Source organism: Beta vulgaris, chromosome 3, assembly GCF_026745355.1.
Source record: "Beta vulgaris subsp. vulgaris cultivar EL10 chromosome 3, EL10.2, whole genome shotgun sequence".
Taxonomy (NCBI): domain Eukaryota; kingdom Viridiplantae; phylum Streptophyta; class Magnoliopsida; order Caryophyllales; family Amaranthaceae; genus Beta; species Beta vulgaris.
In genome coordinates, this window is record NC_079204.1 from 1101815 (window position 1) to 1125161 (window position 23347).

Below are 23347 nucleotides of genomic sequence, written 5' to 3' on the forward strand. Positions count from 1 at the left end.
GTATATAGAAAATGGACAACCTTGAAAAAGGACTAGTGGGACAATCTTTTAATAATGGAAGAAATATAGAGTAAAAAACTAAAACGACCCTATATTATAGTTAGAGATTTTAACCAAGTTAGATTATTTAGTAATAAATTAGTTGGATTAACCGCAATCAATTTTGCTTTCAAGGGTATCTATATATATACTACCTCTGTTTTTTTAGTTGCAACAATTGGACATAAAGTGTGAGTAGAAAATGTCTAATCGTTGCAACTAAAAAAAAAAAGAGGTAGTATGTTTTTAAAGATCTCTCTTTCAAGGATATCATATTGAAAGTCTTGATGGTTCATACCACGAGTAAAGGACAACTATTAGCACACATTTTTATACTCTACGTTGACAAGTCTGAAGACTGGAATGGAGGAAAATGAAAGAAACTTTACATATTCAAGAACTATTTAGATTATAGAGAAGCAAAAGAAGCATACAAAGTCTCGAATAAACAAGAATGATCAATAGGGACAAATAGCGGATGATCTGATCATTTCTTTGAAAGTCATATTGAAGAAGAATTCTTCAAAAGCATATATACACCATTTCTCTGAAGGGATCAACAGCATTCACCTAAAGAACAGACGATAACAATGCTTAACGATCGTTGGCAATGATATGATCGTACACGATCGTAGCCCGTGCGTCTAGTAATCCGTAAACGCACGTAATGCTTAATGATAACATTTGCTAAGATTGTACTACACATTACAAGGTCTACTAGATAATAGATTAAAGCTCTTTGTTTGAGCCGTTTTAAACTTCAGTTAGCCATTAAACTGCCTCCGTATAGTAAAATCCCTATCTATCCAAAGTCAGGGGAACTCTGCCAGCTGAGATCCTGAGAAAGCAGAAGTGTGTTAAAAAATGGAGAATGGTAACAGGAACTTATGACAGGAAAATAAAAGCAGAATACCTGTATTTTGCAGTTTCGCTCATGTTTGAGAAGTCGAACTTCCATCATCTCTATGGCGTATCACCTCAGAAAAATCTAGTTCTATGAAGATAACTGACAAGTCACTCCGCGTGCTGATCTCACTGCAAGAATCATGAGGGAGGAAAGATAATCAGGTTGTGCTTGTCTTTAGAGGGAAGAAGCACCTTAGCTAGTAGTGAGGATTACCTATTCCTTACAAACCCATGATTACCCCGTGCTTGATACCTGTAGATGACCCTACCCACAATGTCGGTTATGGAGATTGGCCCATATGTACGACTATCATTGTTTTCCTGCAAGAAGTTCAATGTTCCATACAATGATGTAAATCGCATTAGAAACTCTAAATTGATAATCACAAAGAATATAGACGTTCATCACAGCCCCAATGAACCCAAAAGTGCCACCATACCATCCCCAAAATCCCAAAAGCGCCTCCTTTTCTTTAACCAGGATTCTACAAACATCCTCAAGATGAACAACAGAACAAGGAACGTTAATCACTGAGAAAAAGAACTGGGAAAGCTCAGAACTATATAGCTACATCAATTGTATAAATCGGTTTATCAAATGCCTATTAGACTATGGTGCAGCTGGAAGGTGGATGCCAAATCTTTATCCGCCCTAAGCGATGTTGGACACACAGTATATGAAATGTTTTGCATGCAAAGCTTCAACACTGATTTGGAAGATCTACTTAATACAACCCTTTGCTAGACAATTTGGGAACGGAAAATGGACCACTAGCTAGGAGGAGAGGACAACATACAAAAATAAAGGTGTAGGAGGAAAAAGTATATGATTTGACATCAAACTAAAACTTTCAATTGCATTTCAGGCACTGATATTCAACATAATGTTATGTGCTGTTTGGTTTTGGGTCTTCAAGAAAAGGAGTGGGAAATTTCTCTCTCAAGTCTCAACCACCTTTATGCTTGCTTGTTATGATTCTTTTATTCTTTCCCCACTCATCTTGTGTTTACCACAAATCAGGACTTCTCCTTTCTCCAATCCATCCCTGGGATTTCTTTTCTCACAAATGCAGTGTTAGACTCTGGAGTCTGGACACTGCACCAACACCATGCACAATCTTCATACCCATCACAACTTGACTCTAATTCAATAGCACCACCTCCACCACTTACCGAACCAAAAAGCACCATACCCATTTAAAATAGCACAAACCTAGTGCCACCAACAGTGCTAACCTTTTCAGGCCATTACCAACTCTTACTATAAAACCATAACCAATGTGTAGAGAGAAAAAGAGCGGAAGACCATGTCTGCATGATTTTCTCCCCCAAAATTTCTATACGACCTACCACGTGAAACCAGGGCAGATGGGTCTTTCTTATGGAAGTTGAATCAGACTATACATACATTATGCATGCAAGACAATCACATCCATGGCTATTAAAAGGAAGCAAAGTGTTTATGCATATAAAAAGGTATGCTACAAATCCTAAAGACGACAGAGGGTCGAGACATATAAACCAGCAATAAAATAAGCAGTTATGCACAGGCTGCTAATGGTCATGATTATATAACAGTTACAGGGCTTATGTACAACCAAAAGACAACAGTTACATCCATTCGCTGAGAAAATATTGGACATCCAATACAAAAGTAAGAATAGTTATTCCATTTGAGTGTATTATGATGATATTGGGGACTGCAACTAGGTCTCCAAAGATTTAGAGAAGTGACCTCGTAGATCTCAAAAAAGAGCATAGAGAGGAAGATAGTTGAATCCATGGACACAAGAAGCCATGCTGGACCTCATAGATCTCACAAAAGTGCATAGAGAGGAAGACAGTTGAATCCATGGACACAAGAAACCATGCCGAGGCTCTTAAGAAATGAATTGAAGAATAGTTTGGCCACTACGGTTAACAGTTAGCCGCTATCAATAGGACCACGACGACTCTGAGGCGGCTTTCAATCCTATTGACAAATGGATAGGTTTCTTATGTAGTTATTAGCAGAGTTTGTCATGCAAAGAATATTTGATTATCTATTCCTTTTAAAAAGTAATAAGTAGAAGTATTAGGTCAAAGTGCACGAGTGGCTAAATGACTCAAATAGCTCCAAGTCCTCCAAGATGTAAGAATGTGAAAGGTGATGCATGATGATGTTATTATGAATGATTCTCATGGTTGCATGTGCCTCAAGTACATAAGGTGCTTTATGTCCCAATAACAAAAGAAGATGTAAGAATGTGAAAGGTGATGCATGATGATGTTATTATGAATGATTCTCATGGTTGCATGTGCCTCAAGTACATAAGGTGCTTTATGTCCCAATAACAAAAGAATAGTGCACTAGATAAAAAGATCGGACTCACAAAAAAAAAGAAAAATCAAGTGAGAGGAACATCATATGCTTTAAAATGCACTTTTTACCCCTGGCTTCAGATTTTTGTTGTCAGAAAGGACCCAGCACTGACCGTCTTCTAAAACAAAAGGCTTATCTTTCTTGTTATTAGAAGCCATTTCATACCCACTAACAGCAGCCAATCTTCTCACCACATAGTTATTGGAACCCAAAGGATCCTTCAAAAGAACTACATCACCCACACGAATCTGCTGCGGAGTTAGTGTTAACCTGGAAAATAGAAGTCAATTTAGACTGCATGCAACAGCTCCGACAATATTTTGCACTAGAAACTCTTCAAGATTAGAAATATATTTTTCATTTACAAAATCTTGAAAGAAAGGAATCATGACAAATTGACAATCATCAAGGAGGGAAACAATAGAGTGTTGCTGATTTACACAACAAAAACAACACATGCAAACTGTTAATTTATCATCCTATAAAATATTTTAGCATGCCTCATGTAATCCTAAAATTACATTTGAATACTAGAAGACACATCTATGCCTTCTAGGAAAGGTGTTGCTAAACATCGCGATGATACAATTTAGAAAACGCAAACTCCAAAAATATTCCTATTGGAGCAAACAAGTCCCGAAAATTCACGAAAAGAAAAATTAAATTAACTAGATTACTACCAGAAAAGGACATTACTTTGCATTCAAGTAAGGGAGTTTCCGAACCAAGAGCTTATCTCGAGCAGAAATAGTGGGCTCCATCTCTGAACCCTTGCTCTGATGGATACAAGTCATTTTATCTGTGAGTGCATACTTCAAGAAAGTGTTGCAAAATTCTCCAGTCAAAACATGACTTTGATGACTTGCTTCTTGTTTCTGCATCATGATGAAAAAGATACAAGAAGCATCGCTAAATTAGTCAAAGATAAAGTGAGAATTCACCAATCACCAACTCTTATGACCAAGTCCCAAATATTTTTGGTCCCTCAGAAAACCAATACTCATCTATGTTAGTTGAAACAAGTGTTAATATATGGAAAGCTCAATAGTCCAGGCTCAAGTGAGTCGACAATGTAGTTAATTTTTGGATATATGTTAACAATACTCATTTATGTCAGTTGGGTACTGGATAGACAAGCTTATGTTCTTCATTATTCCACACTTTGTTGGGTAAATATTTTGCCATCTTTAAAGAACTACTGGAAAGTATTTGGCAGGATAACTTACATGATAACAATCGGATTTGTCATAGAGTGCAAGGCAATAATCAGTATCTAGGCTGAGAAGCAAATAGCAATCATATAGTATGAAGAAACAAGTTATGTCTCGCTTTAATAAATGCTTCTGATAATATAAGATATAAGGCACAAAACAATTGTGACAACCAAACCAAATAATTGACAAGCAAATAAAATTGTCCTCCAGTGGCAACTTAAAGTCCTTTATCAATTAGAACAAATGTGAACCAAAAAATTCAGTGGATCGTTATATACAAATTACACACTAGCACAATAGCAGAAAAGAGAACATATATCATACTTTTTCAAACCTCTTCTAACGGTGTGAGGGATAAAGTAAAAAATCAATTGTGACAACCAAACAAAGGATTAAGAAGCCAATAAAGAACCAAGAGCCAGGACACCAAGTACAAGGGTATACCTTTTGCTAAAGAGGAGTAAAAATTGAAAAAAGGATCATCTGCAAAGGAGAACCGATCTACCATAATCAACCAGCAGAAGGAATTCATAAAGAGATGAATCAATCTTAATTTTGCCACCCTTAGGCTCCGTTTGGTAGGGCGTAAAACGTTTTCCCGAAAAACTGTTTTCCTCCATTTTCAGTTTTACATTGTTTGGTTGGCAAAAGAGTGTAAAACCATTTTCCCTTGGGGTAAAATTACTCTCCCAATGATGGAAAACCATTTTCCTTTCAAAATGAAGGGAAAACTGTTTTCCTTATCTCTCTTGTACACTTTTCTCACTACCTCCTTACTTTCCCTTTCATTTTTCTTTCATTTCATCATTTTCCTTACATGAAACCAAACAACGGAAAACTAATTTTGGAATTGTGTTTTCCATTGTAAATTGTTTTCCATGAAAATCATTTTACACTGAAAATGTTTTACGCCCTATCAAACGGAGCCTTAACCACACTCTTCAGGTGTTTAATCACTCTTTTAAGTCTAAACAACTTAAAGACTCTCAGGAGTAAGAGGGAGCACTGATAAGCGGCACAATAATTACCTCTGCATAAGCAGGCTGTTCCACTCATTGTACAAAAACTATGGCAGAAGATGCAATGTGGCATGACTCTGCCCAACCGCATGGCCTGGTTATGTTCTTGGCAGACCCTTACGTCCCGTTTGGTAGTCGGTAATAAATTGCGGTAATGGGAATGAATTTTAAGTGTGATTTTATTAGGGGAGCACCCTTACAATCTCCATGGGGAGGCATTTTTTCTCCATCGGCAAACAATCTCACTCCTAAACTTGTGTTTTTGTCTCCTAAGGGGAAACAATTTTCATTACCACCTACAAGGTGGTATTGGATGGGAATGAAAATTCAAGAAGGAAAATGGACACTTTAGGATAAATTAGCATTACATGGGAATATGGGATGGACAATGATATTTTTCACAATTTTACACACAAATTCATTCCCATTACCTCCATTTATGACCAACTACCAAACGGGCCGTTATTGTGTTTTTCGGACCCAATATGAGAGCTGAAAACCTAGTGCGCCAAGTATGGCCATGGACTTTTGGCTCCAAAGACATACCATCTGCTCTTTACTTCAACTAGCTAACTCTTCAAAGCTTGTCAATTTCTTTCCACACACATAAACTGCAATGAAGTCGAGCCCATACCAAATTTTACAACCTAAATTCAAGTCCCAAATCGCAGATGAAAGTGCAAATGGTTCAAAGGGGACAACATATCCATGTACTGCTGAAGTCAAATCAAAGAGAAGGAATGAAAGCAGTATAAATTCCATTCTCCCTCAGAAACAAGGCAACAATTTTCTTATACAAATTAGGAAAGGTTGGTTATAATTTCAACTCAACAATTAACTAATGTAAAAGTAAGGAGGCACCAAAGCAACACTTTCTTATATACAAGTAGTTAAAAGGAAGAGTTTCTTCCTAACCCCTAACCATAACTGATAATAATACATTAATGTGCCATAACTCAAGCTTTCATGCTAAAAAAAAGGTATATTAGGATCCTCTCCGTTTCTTTTCATCCATTTTCTATCTCGAGATTATGACACCTAAAATAGAAGACAAAGTTTGTTGCAAAACCTCCCTATTTTCCCCTTCTTGCAATCCTACCCATCAATATAGAAGAACTGGAAATGATTCCAACAAGAAAAAAAACATGTTTATCTAAGATTAAAAAAAAGGGTCCAAACATAACAGCTGAAACCACAACAAACCACTTTTGTCTTTCATATCTAGAAACTTATATTTGAGAGCCAAATTCAAGATCATATACTTTCTCCGTTTTAAATTATTCGCTACGCTTCTCAATTCACGGATTCCTAGGCAATTTTTGGAGAAGAAAGAGGTAAAGAGTAAAAAGAAAAGAGACTCATGCGAGAAGAGAGAGATAGAGAGAGTTTATTGTCCAAAAAAGAAGTGTAGCAAAGTAATGTGTTCCCACAATGGGAAGTGTAGCGAGTATTATGAAACGAACGAACTATAATGTTGCCAAATTACCTACAAGTAATCAGTTAAAGCTTCATGTTAAACAAAGCCCAAAAAATAATATGATTACACAATCTAAAAATGGCTCAAAAACCAGCAAATTCATGCAACTCCAATATAAACCACCTAAACCCACAAAAAGAGTAAGACATACAAAATAGTAGAAACATTAATGTTCAAAACCCAGAAATAAAAAAAAGAATGGTTAATACTGTAGAGAGTGAGAAACCTGCAAAGTGAGCAAAGCTGCAAAATCAAGTTTTTGACGCAGATAATGGTAGCAGAACTTCAAACGTAATGAGATACGCATTTTACCCCAGGAAGCCATCACAAAATTCCTCCCTTTTCTCTCTATAACTCTCTTTCTCAGCTTATGAAGTGAGTTTTATAGCCATGAGAGAGAGAGAGAGAGAGAGAGAGAGAGAGAGAGCATGCTCATTTGGCTATAAACGGTACTAAAGGAGCTGTATTTTATTTCCTATGCTAAAACGCTATATGTACTTTACCCTTAACATGCTATAGGTGGGGTCCTTGGGTCTCACTTGCTTCTTATAGGGATGGGCATTGGCCAAAGACCGATTTAGATCCCGCTGGATTCGATCCATTTTTAAAAACTGGCGTCTATGAAATTCATTGGGTATAAGTCGGATTTGGATCTTGGGTTAAAAATGGGGTTCGCGTTTGATAAATTCAAATTTACTATAGAATTTTTTTTTTTGTAAGTACTAGCATTTTTTGTCCTGTTATTTTTTTTTATTTTCTCAATTAGTTTTTAGTCTGTGTTATAAAAATTTTGATTTGAAAATATATTTATAATTATTATTAATATTTTAACTATATTTTTTCAAATCAATGCTTCATTGGTTTTTTTAGTTATTTGTTCATCATTATGCAAATATATTATTGAGAGAAAGAAACATATAGTACAAGAAAGTTTTTGCTCAAATAAAATGGAAAAATTTATATACCGGGTTCAATCGTCGAAAAGAGTTTGATTTGCAATAGAGATTACTGAAAAGAATAATGAACATTTAGATTTCTATCTTATATAATGTATCTGTTTGTGATGGGTTTATGTGTATTATAGCAGTGAGTGTTCCGATTCACGTGCATAAGCTTAGTGCACACAAATTTTAATGTGAATCAGATCCACACAAGTCGATTTATTGGGTTTTTTCCACTCATAAAAAAATTTCTCTTTAATCTTTCCTTTTTCTTTTTCTTGCATTTCACTAAAAAATAAAGTTTATTGCTAAAGTAAAAAATTAACATAGTGATGCAAGCACTCCAAAATCGCTGAAACTACCAAAATATGGTCCTAAATTTATGTCACACATTCACATACACAGACTATCTTTCCAATAAGCCTCTATAAAATTAACTCAATTATTCCATTTATTAAAATATGATCTTGCCTTTTTTTAATCATGGCATTGGCTGTTTAATTCTCTTTATATTTGGTATGCAAGAAAGCATTTAATTATGTTATATATGTGTTGTGGCCTTGTGGGTAAGTGATGATTGTATAATGTAGTTTAATTTTGTCCATCTTGTTTCTTTATACAACATGGAAAATGATAGGGGTAGCCTTTAGCGTTACATATAAGAAGCCAAAAATGAAAATATAAGTAATAAACTAGCATTAATTATATTAATTGACGCTTGATTGTATTATCAACTAGTTATTATGCCCGGGCTATGCCCCGGGTAAAGAAAAAATTCATTTATTAATATAATACTTTATGATAATAACACTAAATACAACTTAGCCTAGTGGTTAAAACTTTAATATATGTACTTGAGGTCTAGGGATCAAACCCTACTATGCAATTTCTTTTTTTTTTTTATTGTACATGGATTACATGAACTAAAACTCTCTAAAGCGCCACGTGACACAGTTTCCTGTTTTCGCACGCCTTTTAATATATTTGTATAGATTCCTTAAATAATACTACTTCCTCCATTTTTTTTTACTTGCAACAATTTCCTTAAAAGAAAATAATGAATTACTTGCAACACTTTCTACCTCTGTTTTTCCTTTCTCTCTATCTCTCTCCAATATCACATGGAGTGCTCTTTTTTTTTTTCCTCTCTGCCTCTCTCTTACCCAAATTTTGCATTAGAGTTGATGAAAAAAAAACGTGTTGCAAGTAAAAAAAAAAAAAACTGAGGAAGTATATATTTCCGAAAGTGTATTTACTTTTTATATGTAGCCCCAATGGTATAAAATTGTCATCATACTCAAAGCCTCCAATTCCATAGTGCTCATTCAAAGTTCCGAAATATGATGCATAGTGCAGCAAAAAGTGGAATCTTTTACCTTCAATGGTTATTTTTGATGATCTACAATTCGATATTACAATTGAATGTAAAAATGCCCAATCAACAGAAATCCAGGAAGGGAGACATCGCCCACACGGCCACACCTATGTTGTGGGTTCGATTTACACCAGGCTCGTCCCAAAATTCGGTTCCACCATACCTCAGAACTAAAAAAAATGCTTAGTCAATTGCTGGGTCCTTGTTTCTCTTGAAAATGTATTCAATATCTTGCCATATCTCCTGTGACAATGGTCGTTCTGCTGTCAAAAAAGCATCAATGTCTTCTTTAAGCTGATCAACTGAAGTTGCACCGATGATTGAACTAGTTACGAATGGACGATCTCTAACAAAGGCGAGCGCTAGCTGCACAGGAGATAGACCATGTTTGTTGGCCAACTCCACATATTTAGCAGTTACTACCTGAAATTGGAAGCACAACATAAGATCTTATCTCCCCAAAATTGGTTACTTAAATTTTTATTAATGCCCTCTCCAGGTCTCCTAATACAATTTATCCCTCAATCTCAGTAACATGGCATCTTCAAATTTTAACTAACCAAGAAAGCATTTTATTAAAGATACTTCGAGCAATGATTGAATGTACGATCAGGAAGAGTATAAGATGATCATACAGCATGACTGCAATGTTTGTTTAAGAAAACCACTTACCTTTGCGTAGGAGCTAATATATCTTTCCATATAACCGGGGAATAGATTCAGCCTGCCTTTCTTAGCAGCTTCAGAACCAGGATCCAAATATTTTCCGGTGAGATTTCCACCACCCAAAGGAGAATAGGCAAGCAGACCAATATTATGGTTGTTTGGATGACAAACTTCAACAAGGTCAGCTGCAAGCATTTTAGAACATTCAGTCAGCTTAATGTTGATTGAAGCTATGTTAGCTTATCTCTGTATCTGGTAGTAAGTATACTCGCACTCTTTTTAAGTTGTACTCATTTGCTTTTCCACAGTCTCCAATGCACACTCTTAAGCATTAATATCCTAAATTACGTATCAGTAAAATTTATGGAATGTTCACACACGGTCCAAGTTTTTTTCATTTAACCACTGAACAAATTGATAATACTCAGAGGAACAAATTAGTACTTGTATGACACTTGACCTCCAACATGATTGCGAAATCAGTGTGTGACACTTTGAAACTCAATTGAGTACCTCTTCTATAAGACAAAAATTGAGATAATAAAATTATAAGAGATAGAGCCTAGAGGACAAAGAAGGCTGTGCTCACAAAATGGTCTGGAGACAGTTCGAAAAAGAATTATAACCAGTTCTATATCCTACTTCTTTCTTTTTTGTTACAGAAATATAGGAAACAAGTTAGCTGAAACATCTGAGAATGCGTTGCACACATCTTTGAGATTTTGGACCACGTTATCTGAATGTCAACTCCCAGCAACTCGTCTTCATTTTAGGAAAAAAAAAACCTAGTCCGAATTTATATCTCAGCACGTCAATCAACACTTAAATATGTACCCAAACATGACTATCATATATGTGTCTCAGTAGAATAACTGAACAAGTAAAGAAACACAAATTTAGCAGCAATTCACACTTCACACATTGTTGTGTAAGATGGTGATGGTGCCACGATCCATATATTCAAAGACTGGGCTCATATTAAGCATAAGTTCTACCAGACAACAAGAAAATCCTTAGCGACCCATGCACAAATTAAATTCATCTTGGCCCAGGATCCAAAAGGCAAATTGTAGGCAAGAGTTGCATAATAGGAAAATGTAAGCTATAAACTTGCCTTCAAACCGACAACGAGTTAGTAGATTGTAGCAGTTCTGGATGCTAACAATCTTTGGAAGGCCTCCAACTTTTGCTGCATGGACAAACTCCATAACCCCATAAGAAGTCTCATTTGAGACACCAATATATCTTACCTGCATAGGTAGATGACTGTGTTAATGCTGCGAACAGTAAACATAACTATATCAAACTGAATAAAACCAGCAGTTGACAGCTCGGATTTTCTTTTACAGGGATTGAAATATTAACTTCTTACTTCTTAGGATACATTCTACTTTCTAGTTCTCCAGCAAATATAAAATCCAATCATCAGATCAACGAAATAATATAATGTCTAATCAGTATGAAATGTGTAGCAGATTTACTTGAGAAGTTGAACCTTCATTGGCTTGGTTCGTTCAGTTGGGTGTAGTTAGAGAATCAATTTGGAAGTTGCTATAAGAATTTTGCTGTTATAGTCACAAGACTGTTTGTATTTATAGTACAACGGGCTGAATGGCCTAATAATGATAAATCACAAACAGCAGCAACCATAACAATCACTACACTCCTGCATTTCAACAACCAGAAACAAAAAATCAAGGCCAGGTCTCAGTTTTCTGGGTCTTGTCCTTTGCAGTAATCCACTTGCTAGCACAACTCATGTTAAAGTAGCAGAGGATTTTGACAACAGAGTGCTTTCACATGTATCACTTCTCTCCAATGTGTTTGACTGAAAAAGACCGAAAAAATCCGAGGAGATATAGTCTTCTCCCTCCCTCAAAACTAACCTCTATCAGATAGATGACAGAAAATCCTCAGGTCAGGGATCAGAAGAGCTGTTTTCCAACCATTCCCAGCCTATATTCTTCTTGTTAATCATTGTTAGATTTTCACTCCGGATATCGTGTAGCTTGTAAACTTTTGTCTGTGTTCTTTCAGAGCTTTCCACCCCTTTTGATGGGTATCGTTCTCCTTTTGTGAGAGTATTCGGTGCTTACATGCTTGATATCTATGGTTTTCAAAATTCAAACCTTCCATTCTCTATACAGTTGTGAAAATCCTAACCAGGAACAAAGATTTAGCACCATTAATTCCATAAGGACGAAGTTAGGCAATGATTTTGGAGTTAATCAAGAGTTGCAACTAAACAACAACGGAGATGACAACAACCACTCATGAGGTATACAAAGCCTAGCCTCTAACCAGAGCAAACCAGAAGAGAGGTAGTCTTCAAAAGACGAGCATTGCATATAGTAAATTGAAAAATAATTTTTATCCCCCAGGGATGTCCTAGATATCCCTTGCTACTTATTATTATAGATGCAAAATTTCTTTAAAGGGTGAGATTCTTCCTTAATCATAAAAAAAACATGGAAATCTTCTTAATTGAAATAAGTAAAAAAGTGAAAAACCTTCCAAAAATAATTAGTTTTAGAGACTAGAACTCATGAAAAGATGGCTCATTTGGTTACATGACTAGTGACAAATATCCAATTTCGCAACCTATTACTCATATTATAACAAGCTACACCATCTAAGCGCTTCAACATTTCATGTATTAAGTGGTTATACTTATCCATACCTACTCATAGCAGACTATGTATCCAGCAGTCAACATGAAAGCTTCGTAGAAAATACCTTCTAGGGGGTCTATCTTTAATGTCATGGACTCAAAAGTTACAGACTGCTGATGAGAAAAGCACACATTTAACAAATGACAGCATGTTTTTGTAGTCAAAACTTCAGCACACATGCATATGATTATTCTACCATTTCTTTTGTTCAGTAAGTCTTTTTTTTTATATATAGTGGGAGTTTAGTTAGGGGATCTCAGAAAAGGGAAATGCAATGATAAAACCTCTACACCCCTTAGTGAGTGTTGGGCGGTAGGGGAGATGCATAACTTGGCCGTGAAAACTCTGGCAATGACTATTTGATGACAAAGTGGAATGTTATAGCTTCAAATCCAGAACTTTGATGGTTGATTTCGACTACCAAGGATCTCGTTGCAATGCAACAACCATGTGAATGTAGTTGCAGAGAAGGAGTGGCAAAGTAAGGTGGTGGTACCGTGATAAAGAGAGTATGTGTTGTGAAGCTAGTGGTACAGAGTGAATATTGTAGAAGGTGGTGGTTAAGATTAGAGGTGAAAGGTTTGTGAACTAGGTTCCATTTTGGAAATGGAGAGTTTTGTGAGTTTTCTGTATTAAACGCAAATAATGATTTTAAAAAACCTTTCTCTAGGCTAACCGATCATATAGGGTAATTAGCGGATTTTCCTTCTTCCTTTCCTTTCTCTTTCTTGATTCCGTTCATTTCTTTGTCATGAAGCAGATAGCCCCTTCATGTCTAGGCTCGGTTAGGGCAGGACCTCAATGAGAAAAAAGTGTCCAATGAGATGCACTGACAATGACATAACCTACAATATGTTTGTACCTTTCCTTCGTCAATAACTTCTTGCAGGGCCTTAAGTTGCTCCTCAAATGGTACACCGCCCCTCCATTTGTTGAAATCATAAAAAAAATCACCAAACAACGCGACATAGCGATCTGGCCTGACAAAAAAGGCAAAGACTTAAAGCAAATTAAACAGAAAAGCTGTTGCTGTTGGTTCTTCAGAAAAGATTTCACCGAGTATTTTCTCACCAGTGAATTTGAAGTAAATCAATGTAGTCAGTGTTGAGCCGCTTAAGGCTTTTCTCTACACTTTCCTTAATGTTAGCAGCATCAACTCGCAATACATTTGCATTCTCACGGATATAACCAGAACGCTCAGAATAACCACATACTTTTGTTGCTATAATAACCTGAAAAATCCATACTGAATCAGTGATTTAGAGAGTCTGCAGTCCAACACGAAAAAACCCAAATGATTATGCCACCCACAGATCAGAGAACTTCTTAATGAAAAAGGCAACTCAAACAAAAAATTTGGATGAGTATATGACTATATTTCAAATGAGTACAAAGACAAAGGTTTGGAAATTGGATTCTCAGGTTAAATTTGACAGAAATTAGAACGTTTCCAGTCAATCATAAAGCTGTAAGCATTACCTTATCACGGGGTTGAGACTTCAACCAGCTAGCTATATATAGATCGGTTTTTCCTTGTGTTTCCTTCCTCATAGGGATTGGATACTGAAAAGCAATCACCAAATTTTCAAACAGCTAACAGATAACAAAGGTGACAGGAGCGGCAGAGGAACTTTACATGTCTGTCGCAAAGCGAAAATCTAACCTCAGAAGTCAGAACCTCTATCTCACCGATAATAAAGTGGATATTCAGGAAGAGTGTTGAAACAAAAGCATAATGAGAAACCAAAATGACACAAGTTGATGACATTCCTCTGAATTAGAAATTGAGAATTTAACTTATTACTGAAATGTATAGCGTGCTCGGGATTCCTCCACCTTGATGCTAAACAGTAATGTTCTTCTAAATAGACAAAACAAAAACTTGAAAATGAAACGCTTACGGCTTCTGCAGTGTCCAGGATGTTGATTCCCTGTTCAAATGCATAACTAAGAATATCATGAGATTCTTTCTCCGTATTTTGTTCTCCAAATGTCATCTGAAAACATGAACAATAATGGATAAGAACACTTATACATATGATAAGTGTCAAATGCAGTTCATATACAACATTGTTTAGCAAGTACAACATACTGTCTCTCCATCCTAAAAGATGAATAGCTAATAAAGAGTTGGATGAAAAAAGATAAAACAAGTACAATATCTACAAAATATTTGTCCATTTTCTTCTTATGAACTCACTTATTTTCTCCTGCAAGTTGTTTTATAAATAATCCCCCCCTAATCACATAAAAGTCAATTATGCAAGGGGGTTCTATTACTCCTATATACATGTAGAAGTTTATCTTTTTTCTCTTTTGAGGGCAAAATCAAAATGGAATTAATTAAGGGACAAACTATCCGAGAGTACGTTTCGAGAAATCTTCGTAGGACTGATTTTGAGAGGCTATCAAAATCAGGTAAAAGTTTATCAAATTACATGGAACTTATAAACTATATAAAAAATTCCTTAATGTACCCTCTTAGTATGACATTAATCTCCTCCCTACCTATAACAAACATAAAGATCTAGAATTAAATCTCGTCAAAATCATGTAACCATGTGGCACTCTCATTCAACTTTTTTTGAGGCGACGAAGAGAAGTTCAGGACAAAAATCCATTGCCCTACAAATTCATAAAAGGTCACTCACCCAGAGTCCCAACAACCCCCAAACCTCCCAACAATATTGAATTTTTTGCTTCCATTAAGATTTGAATCTTGGTATCGGAGATAGGAAGTCATACCATTAGACCCAAGGTCCTTGGTATAAGAATTGCATACTTGTATATTGCATTCTAATAGAATTTCCGTTAAATTCTCTTAAACGTTTTGACGCCCCTATGCTAATTGTAAAGTTGAACCCTATAATAAAAATATTATCCATAGATTGCAAAATTATAAATAAACTCTTTTACAAAATACTATCATTGTCATTCTGACAAATTAAAAAGCGGGAATCAATGCTGATAGAGTATGGGTGGATGAGATTCGAACCCGTGACCTTTTTGTCACGCTGGCTCTGATACCATGTCAAAGGACCAACTCAACCAAAAGCTTAAGTTGATGGTTGAGGTCCCAAGAATAGATCTATATTCTATCAAATGCTATTGATAGCTTTGCACGTCCTATTAGACGGCCCTGAATTTATGCGCAGTGTCATAAGCGCAACTACTACAAGTCTACCGACTACCACCAATGTCAAATTCAGTAACCATATAGTAAAAACTTAATACAATAAAAAAGAGAAACTTAAGATATAATTGTAACATTAATAACAAGTTGAATAATTTAATTATATGCATAAAAAGTATATAACATAGAGAGAATGAGAGAAAATTAGCGTACAGTTCCAAGGGTAATTTCGCTGATTAAAAGGTCGGAATCACCGAGTTTCCTGTACTGCATTGTTGTGTTCTGTTCTTGTCCTTGCTTCGCTTTAATCGCATAATTTGCAGCGGCATTTTTTCGCGTACTAACGTGCGGCATAAATGGGAGGTGCGTGAAGTTGAAGCGAGTGAAACCGCCATTGTTTCTGAGGAAAGATGTGGTTGTGGTTGTGGAGGAGGTGTTGCTGGTAAGTGTGACGGACGCCATAACTTTATCAGGATTATTATTCTGTGTTATAACTTATAAGGATATATGCTGGTGTTACTAGCAGATTTTCTCAACAAGGTCTACGTGGCAGGTTTTTGACCGTTTTTATTAAAGACCAAGAAATGATTTTTCAATTTTTGTTGGTTTCACTGGCAAAGGTTTTTTTTTTTAACGGATTTTTCACCGGATACTTCTGAGGTTTCTTAATATTTACTTGGTATCCTTGCATTTTACAAAATTCACCAGGTACTCATGTGGTTTGGAAAAATAATTGACGTGACCCTAACGTTAACTTTCTATTAAATATAACCCTAAAAAAACTTAATTAACCCTAGTGTCTAACCCTAACCCCTAACCCTTAACCCTCCCACTACCCCTGCCCCTCCCCGCCGCAGCCCCTACCCCTACCCCTACCCTTCACGCAACGCCTCCCCCACCCCTCGCATCCCCTTAGTCAATTTCCCCTCCCCTCCCCCCATCCCCGTCGAATTTCGCTCCCTTCCCCCACCCCCTCCCCTATCAAGTTTCACTCCCCTCCCCCCGTTGAGTTTCCGTTCTTCATTCAAGTGATCTTCAACCAGAAAGTTAGCAAAATTAGATGGGGTGGAGGAAGGGAGGCGCTGCACGAGGGGTGGGGAGAGGCGCTGCGGTGTGGAGGGGCAGGGGTGGTAGGAGAGGAGGAGAGCGAAATTCGACGAGGGTGGGGGAGAGGGGGTTGTTGGGGGCCGGTGAGGGAGGAGGAGGGGAAGGGGTGGTGGGGTGTGGGGTTAGGGAGAGATATAGGTTAATTAGGGTTTAAAAGTATTAGCTAGGTTTAATTAGAGCTAATTAGGATTAATTTGTATTAATTAGGTTAATTAGGGGTTAATTTTGTTGATTTAGCCTTAATGACTAACGGAGTTGACGACCGTTAGTAATTAAGGGTATTTTGATGATTTTTTTCAAACTACAAAGGTGCCTGGTGAATTTTAGAAAACGCGAGGGTACCAGGTGAATATTAAGAAACTTCATGGGTATCTAGTGAAAAAACGGTTTTTTTTTCTAATGTGCTAATGCGCCATATAGTAGGAATGTAGAGTAGATTCAATTTTAGGTTTTGGGTACCACTTTCACAAAAAATTTGTCACTCGCAAAAGATTTAAAATAGTTTTTTAATTGGAAAAAAGTAATTGTTGTAAGCAGGGTGGAACATATGAGTCCAAATTTCCTGTCTTATATTCTTGTATCATTATATGTATTACTTAATATTATTGGTCTAATAAAATTAATATCAAATGAGTGTGTAGAAGAATTTTCCTCCAAAAGAAAGAAAGAGAAGTCATGTTTGCTTCCTAATTCTTCATTATCCTGGATCCCTTTTACCCCTTTTCATTTTAACTAGTTTTTAGACACGAGCAACACTTAGATAATTATATTTTTCATTTATTAATAAAAAATTCATAATGTTATTAAATAAAATAATAATAATAAGTTATTAAATAATAATAATATAGATCTTTTGTTTGTTTTCGCACGCATGCATACATGACTACTGAGTTACTAAGCGCAGCAATGTAAATGTAATTTGATCACAGTTTTCGAATACCACCACATAAAACTTTACCATCTAAACTATATGAAAATCACATTTCTCATTTCAACTTGGGCAACGTTTGGCTTAGTCTCTAATTCTCTAACCCAACGCCTCATGGAGACAAATTTTAAAGAACTCAAGCAAGCATATACAAGTGTAGGAAAACACAAGGATTGAGCGCTTGTCATGCATGCAAAGAAAGCAGAGAACGCCATACATGCTCACCATTAACGTGTCATTTGCATCCTAACACTCCACTCTAGTCATTATAATTGTCCATTTTAATACTTAACTTGTGCTACCATCTTTCTTCCTAATAGTATTTTTTGTTTGGCTTTGACAATGGCTGCCACTAATGTTCTGTTGTTCTCCTTATTATCTCTATGCCTTATTGCTCTCCTTTCTCCTACCTTAGCTCAGATCCCAACGCTGCAAAGGCCACAAAGGGGGCAGCAATGGCAACATGAGTGCGACATCCAGCAGCTGAGAGCGGCAGAGCCGACTCGCCGGCTCAGGGCTGAGGCCGGGTTGATCGAGGTTTGGGAGACGAATGATGAGCAATTCCGCTGTGCAGGCGTGGCCGCTGTTCGTTATGTCATTGAGCCTAAAGGCCTTCTTTTGCCTTCTTACACCAATGCTCCTTATGTCACTTATGTTACACAAGGTGGGGTAATAATACTTAGTAATATACTTCTTGTTTTTCTTTTTAGCAACACTGTGACTTTTACACTATTTACATATTTCACTTTAATTCTATTATTTTAAATAGAAAAGGAGGTTAATCACTTAATATATTGTATTTTTGTTGAAACCCATTAAATGTTCACTTGTGACTTGTGAGTGTTCCGCATTGGAGAAAGAGGAGATAATAAACCACTTTATAAGATTAGGAATTACTCCTCCTATCACCAATTGGTTTTAGGATGGAACTTTTTAGCGTGTAAGTGGGCTAAACTCTCCTCCTCCTTATTGAATTACCCAGGCCCATTTTCATATAATCTAAAATTTAACAATTTGTAAAATTGTAACCTATGTTACTCAAACTCAAATAAAGTGTACTCAGAAGGATAAGAGTTAGCTCAAGTGGGTAGATCACTCCCTTCTCCCCTAAGGTCAGGGGTTCGATCCTTACAACATTATGCTGGGATATTTCCTTAGCATGCTATGCATGCCTTACCAGCCAATGTATTGGTGTTTCCTACAAGCTAGTAACCTTGTAGGGGTTAGCTCTTAGGCTGACATAATTTCCTTATAATAAATAATAAATAAAGTGTACTCAGACACACGTGTTGGTATGTTGCACTCGTGGATTTAGCCGAAATATGAGTTTTTGGTTTGAAATAAAATATCCAATTTTTATGTCTGTCGGACATGACACGGGCAGTATCGACTCAAATAATATGGAGGCCCTGTATTAATATTGAAATATAGGCTTTTTCTAAATAAAAAAATTAAAAAAACTATTAATATATATAAGTAAATCAAATAGCAAACATGCATCAAATTAAGATTTTAAAGAAACTTACAGTCATTTTGACTAGTGTTTTTTATGTTTTAAGAATTTTTTGTTCCAATTCAGGGGCCCTTTTAAAAGTGACGCCCTATTTGATGTTCCACTTTGGACATTTTAAGAGTCAGGTCTGAACACGGGTCAATACGCAATACCTAATGTAAATGAAGATGTCGAAATAACAGAGATTGTGACTACTTTTGTATTTTGAGCCATTATGTACTTCTATGTGACAATTTTAACAATTTTGATGTAGGGAGGGGTTTACAAGGAGTGATAGTCCCGGGGTGCCCTGAGAGCTTTGAGTCACCAAGAGTCGGTTCAGAAACATCTCAAGAAGAAGAAAGAGACCACCACCAAAAAGTTTTCCGAGTGCGAGAAGGTGATGTGATAGGTTCACCTGCTGGTGTAGTTCAATGGACTTACAATGATGGGGATACCCCTATTGTTAGTGTCACCTTGCTCGACCTTAGCAATCCTCATAACCAACTTGATCTCAATTTTAGGGTATGTCTTATACATCAATTTATTTCTATTATTAGCTTTTATAATGCCTTATTAAGATGAATTGCATTGAAAAGGAAATTAAGAAGGCGTTTGGTATTATCAACGTAAACGGAATGGAAAGGATTTTGATAAGGAGGAGAAATGGAAATAATAACCGTTACCTTTAATAGTTGTTTGGTATTCTAGTGGAATGGAACAATTGAGAGGTTTATGATTGAGGAAGAAAACTTGATTTCTTTCCACTAGTTTGACAAGGGTAACAAATGGGGCAATTATGTTTCCCTTCGAAAACGGTATTTGTTACTTAACACTCATACCAAACAATTAGAAATGGAAACGCTTACTTGAGTCCGTTTCCTACCTCAAAAGTTTTCATACCAAACACCTTCTAAATTATTGTCTTTTTCCTATAGTTCTCTAAATTATTTGGTAGGCGAAAATAAATAGATTATAGGTCATTATGTGAATACTATATCATACAAATGGACACGGAACTGAATACATTTGTATCTTCATAATAAAACTATTAGGTAGGCGGGAGTCGATATCAGGTCTTGAATATCTTAATAAAATTTTACCAACTAAGTTAGATGTTATCCACATAGTGAATATAGTATTAATTGGTGATGTATAAAGGAAAAACAAATGTTTGGAATCAAAGCTCACCTACACCAGCAGGTATCGAGTACTACCAAATATGACCTCGATTTTGCTTAGAATTCACATAAGAAAAAAATATATCATATGGGATCATATCAACTCTTTTTTGATATGTAATCACTTTTTATGTTGGAAAATGCTTCAAAGTTAGCGGTGTTCACTTTCCTTATGTTTAGGAAATAAACTAGTTCTTAGATCCGAGTAATGTCCCGAATTATTAACATACTAGTCCTATATGTACGCGCTGCGTGCGAAAACAAACAAAAAATTAATTGCGTAATAATATATACGAAAAATTATTCATAAAGTTATTGTATATTTTTTCCTGTTTTTTGAAAGTCAATAAATCAATGATGATGTAAATATTTTGTTAATTGAGGATATAATGATAAAAGATGGTGAATTTATATTTTATTACTTAAAGATATAAAAGAAATTACCATTTTTGGTGTCCCTCTTCTCTTCCCTTATATAATAAAGATACATGTTAAAAAATATCATCTAATGTTGGATAGCTTATTGGTTAGAACTTTGAAGTATATTAACTTGACGTCACGTGGTTGAATTTTATATGGAGTATGTTTCTAATTTTTTTAATGTGCATTATACAGAGTTTCTATCTAGCTGGGAATCCTCAAGGCCAAAAAGGCCAAGAGCGAGGCCCTAGAGAAGTTGCAGGAAAGAACATCTTCAATGGCTTCAACGATGAGCTGCTAGCTGATGTTTTTAATGTAGACACCGAGATAATAAGGAACATAAAGGCTGAAAACGATGACAGAGGCAGCATCATTCGAGTCGAACGCGATCTCGAGCTTTTAAACCCTGAATGGGATCAAATGGAAGAAGAAAGAATGAGAAGATTTAATGGCTTGGAAGAAACATTCTGCTCCTTAAGCTTTAAACATAACATTGATCAACCATTGCATGCTGATGTTTTTACTAAGTATGGTGGTCGTATTAACACCCTTAATGGTCATAAACTCCCCCTTCTACAATATATTCAACTTAGTGTTGAGAGGGGTGTGCTTTACAAGGTACGAGTATTACATCCATGGCTCCATTGCTTTGTTTTAAGTTAAGTTGTTTGTTAACTTCTTGTTGTCAAAATAAAGTTCAAGTAGTTTGGTCATGAATTCTAAATAGTTATATCAAAACATTAATTGTGAACTCTTGTTAGTTTTAAAAAGACAAATTTTTGTATGAGTGGATTACCAACAAGTCTAAAAAATTTATATTACTAAAGATATTTTTTTTTGAGGGGAAAAGCGAAAAAGTTCATTAATTTAGAGACAAAGTGTCACATTTATACTTCCTTCATTTTGTAATAAATGAAACGATTATTTACATAAAACAATATCACAACATAATTTGAGCGCGTGAAATTTTTTTTGCAGAGTATTTATTGTTAGTATCTCAAACCCCAAATCCAAAAATCAGATACCGAGTTTTTGTTCTTGAGTAACTAGTATTGTATGCACGTGATGCGTGCGAAAACAAACAAAAGGTCGATTGCGTAATAATATATACGAAAAATTGTTCATAAAAGTTTATTGTATTTTTCTTCTGTTTTTTGAAAACCAATAAATCAAGGGTGATGTAAATATTTTGTTAATTGAGATTATAATGGTAAAAGATGGTGAATTTTTATTTTCTTACTTAAGGGTATAATAAAGTTTCCCTCGTCTTCCCTTATATAATAGAGATATTCATATTAAAAGTACTTTGACATTGTAAATTGATCTGATTATGTGCAGAATGCACTGATGACACCCCACTGGAACATGAACGCCCACAGCATAATGTACATAACACGAGGTACGGGTCGAATTCAAGTAGCTCGAGAAAATGGGCTGTTAGTGTTCGATGGCCGGGTCCAAGAAGGGCAGCTCTTGGTAGTCCCACAAAACTTTGTGGTGGTGAAGAAGGCGGAACAAGAAGGGCTAGAATGGGTGTCTTTCAAGACCAACAATAACGCGATTATTAGTCCTTTAGCCGGGAGGATTTCGGCCATCCGAAGTATGCCGGAGGAGGTGCTCATGAATTCTTACGACTTGTCTAGGGATGAAGTGAGGAGGCTCAAGTATGGAAGGGAAGAGTTAAGTGTGTTTAGTCCTAGGTTGGATTAGGTCACTTTAGCTAGTTAAGGGAGTTTGTGTTATGAGAGAGCTTACAACTTCGATTGTGTATCTTAATTTTTAGAACGTGAGTAGGTGTTTGAATAAGAGGAAACATAACTTGACTTGTAATATGTTTCTTGCTTTCTTTAATGGTTGTCAGATGAGATTAATTGAGAATGACCATTTTGCTCTCGAATTTTTGTCATTTGTACATGATTCACTCTTTTTTAAGTTGTTTTGTATCTATATTCTTTATCAGTTAAAAAAGTCAGCCCTCTCCCTAAACCTAATTTTTTCTCTAGCCATCCTCCTCTTCTCCCCTAATATTTCTTCAACCGTTAGGGACTGTTATGGATCGGATGATTTTATCCATGTTAAGTTTTTTTTTTCTTTCTTAATTCAATTTTTAGTTTATTTTATTGAATAAATTAGTCTTTCTTTATGAGAGTTTTTCGAGCACTATTATGTTGATTTTAGTGTCTAGGGTGGAGATCTCCTTCTTACCTATAGGAGTTATGGGTCTAGTTTAATTTGTTTGTCTTTAGGTATGAGAAATTATTCTCATGGGTTGAAATTCAAGACTATCAACATGAAGGTATTGGAAACTCAGCTGCTTTCAAATGACTTGATCAAGAATACTCTTCCCGAAACTATGTCAAACTGATGGAGATTCTCATCAATAGCTGCTTGATTCAACAAATACAATGGGGTTGC

General features: G+C 35.9%; 3 protein-coding genes across 3 annotated transcripts; 1 reads left to right on the forward strand and 2 right to left on the reverse strand.

Annotated features, from left to right (window-relative positions):
* Positions 1-466: 466 nt before the first annotated feature.
* LOC104887934 (uncharacterized) lies at positions 467-7447 on the reverse strand. Its single transcript, XM_010672721.4, has 6 exons — positions 7244-7447; positions 4004-4182; positions 3376-3577; positions 1160-1266; positions 953-1074; positions 467-877 (listed from the first exon to the last, which is right to left on the reverse strand). The coding sequence occupies exons 1-5, from the start codon at positions 7340-7342 to the stop codon at positions 972-974; spliced, it is 690 nt and encodes a 229-aa protein (XP_010671023.2). The 5' UTR covers positions 7343-7447; the 3' UTR covers positions 467-877; positions 953-971.
* A 1805-nt stretch (positions 7448-9252) lies between these two features.
* LOC104887935 (uncharacterized) lies at positions 9253-16292 on the reverse strand. The gene is made up of 8 exons (XM_010672723.3): positions 16018-16292; positions 14573-14668; positions 14151-14234; positions 13743-13903; positions 13534-13651; positions 11114-11249; positions 10006-10184; positions 9253-9756 (listed from the first exon to the last, which is right to left on the reverse strand). Exons 1-8 carry the CDS (start codon positions 16264-16266, stop codon positions 9517-9519), a joined length of 1263 nt encoding a protein of 420 aa, XP_010671025.2. The 5' UTR covers positions 16267-16292; the 3' UTR covers positions 9253-9516.
* A 1840-nt stretch (positions 16293-18132) lies between these two features.
* LOC104887936 (13S globulin seed storage protein 1) lies at positions 18133-22829 on the forward strand. The gene is made up of 4 exons (XM_010672724.3): positions 18133-18503; positions 19606-19856; positions 21128-21550; positions 22271-22829. The coding sequence occupies exons 1-4, from the start codon at positions 18182-18184 to the stop codon at positions 22640-22642; spliced, it is 1368 nt and encodes a 455-aa protein (XP_010671026.2). The 5' UTR covers positions 18133-18181; the 3' UTR covers positions 22643-22829.
* The last annotated feature ends 518 nt before the right edge of the window (positions 22830-23347 follow it).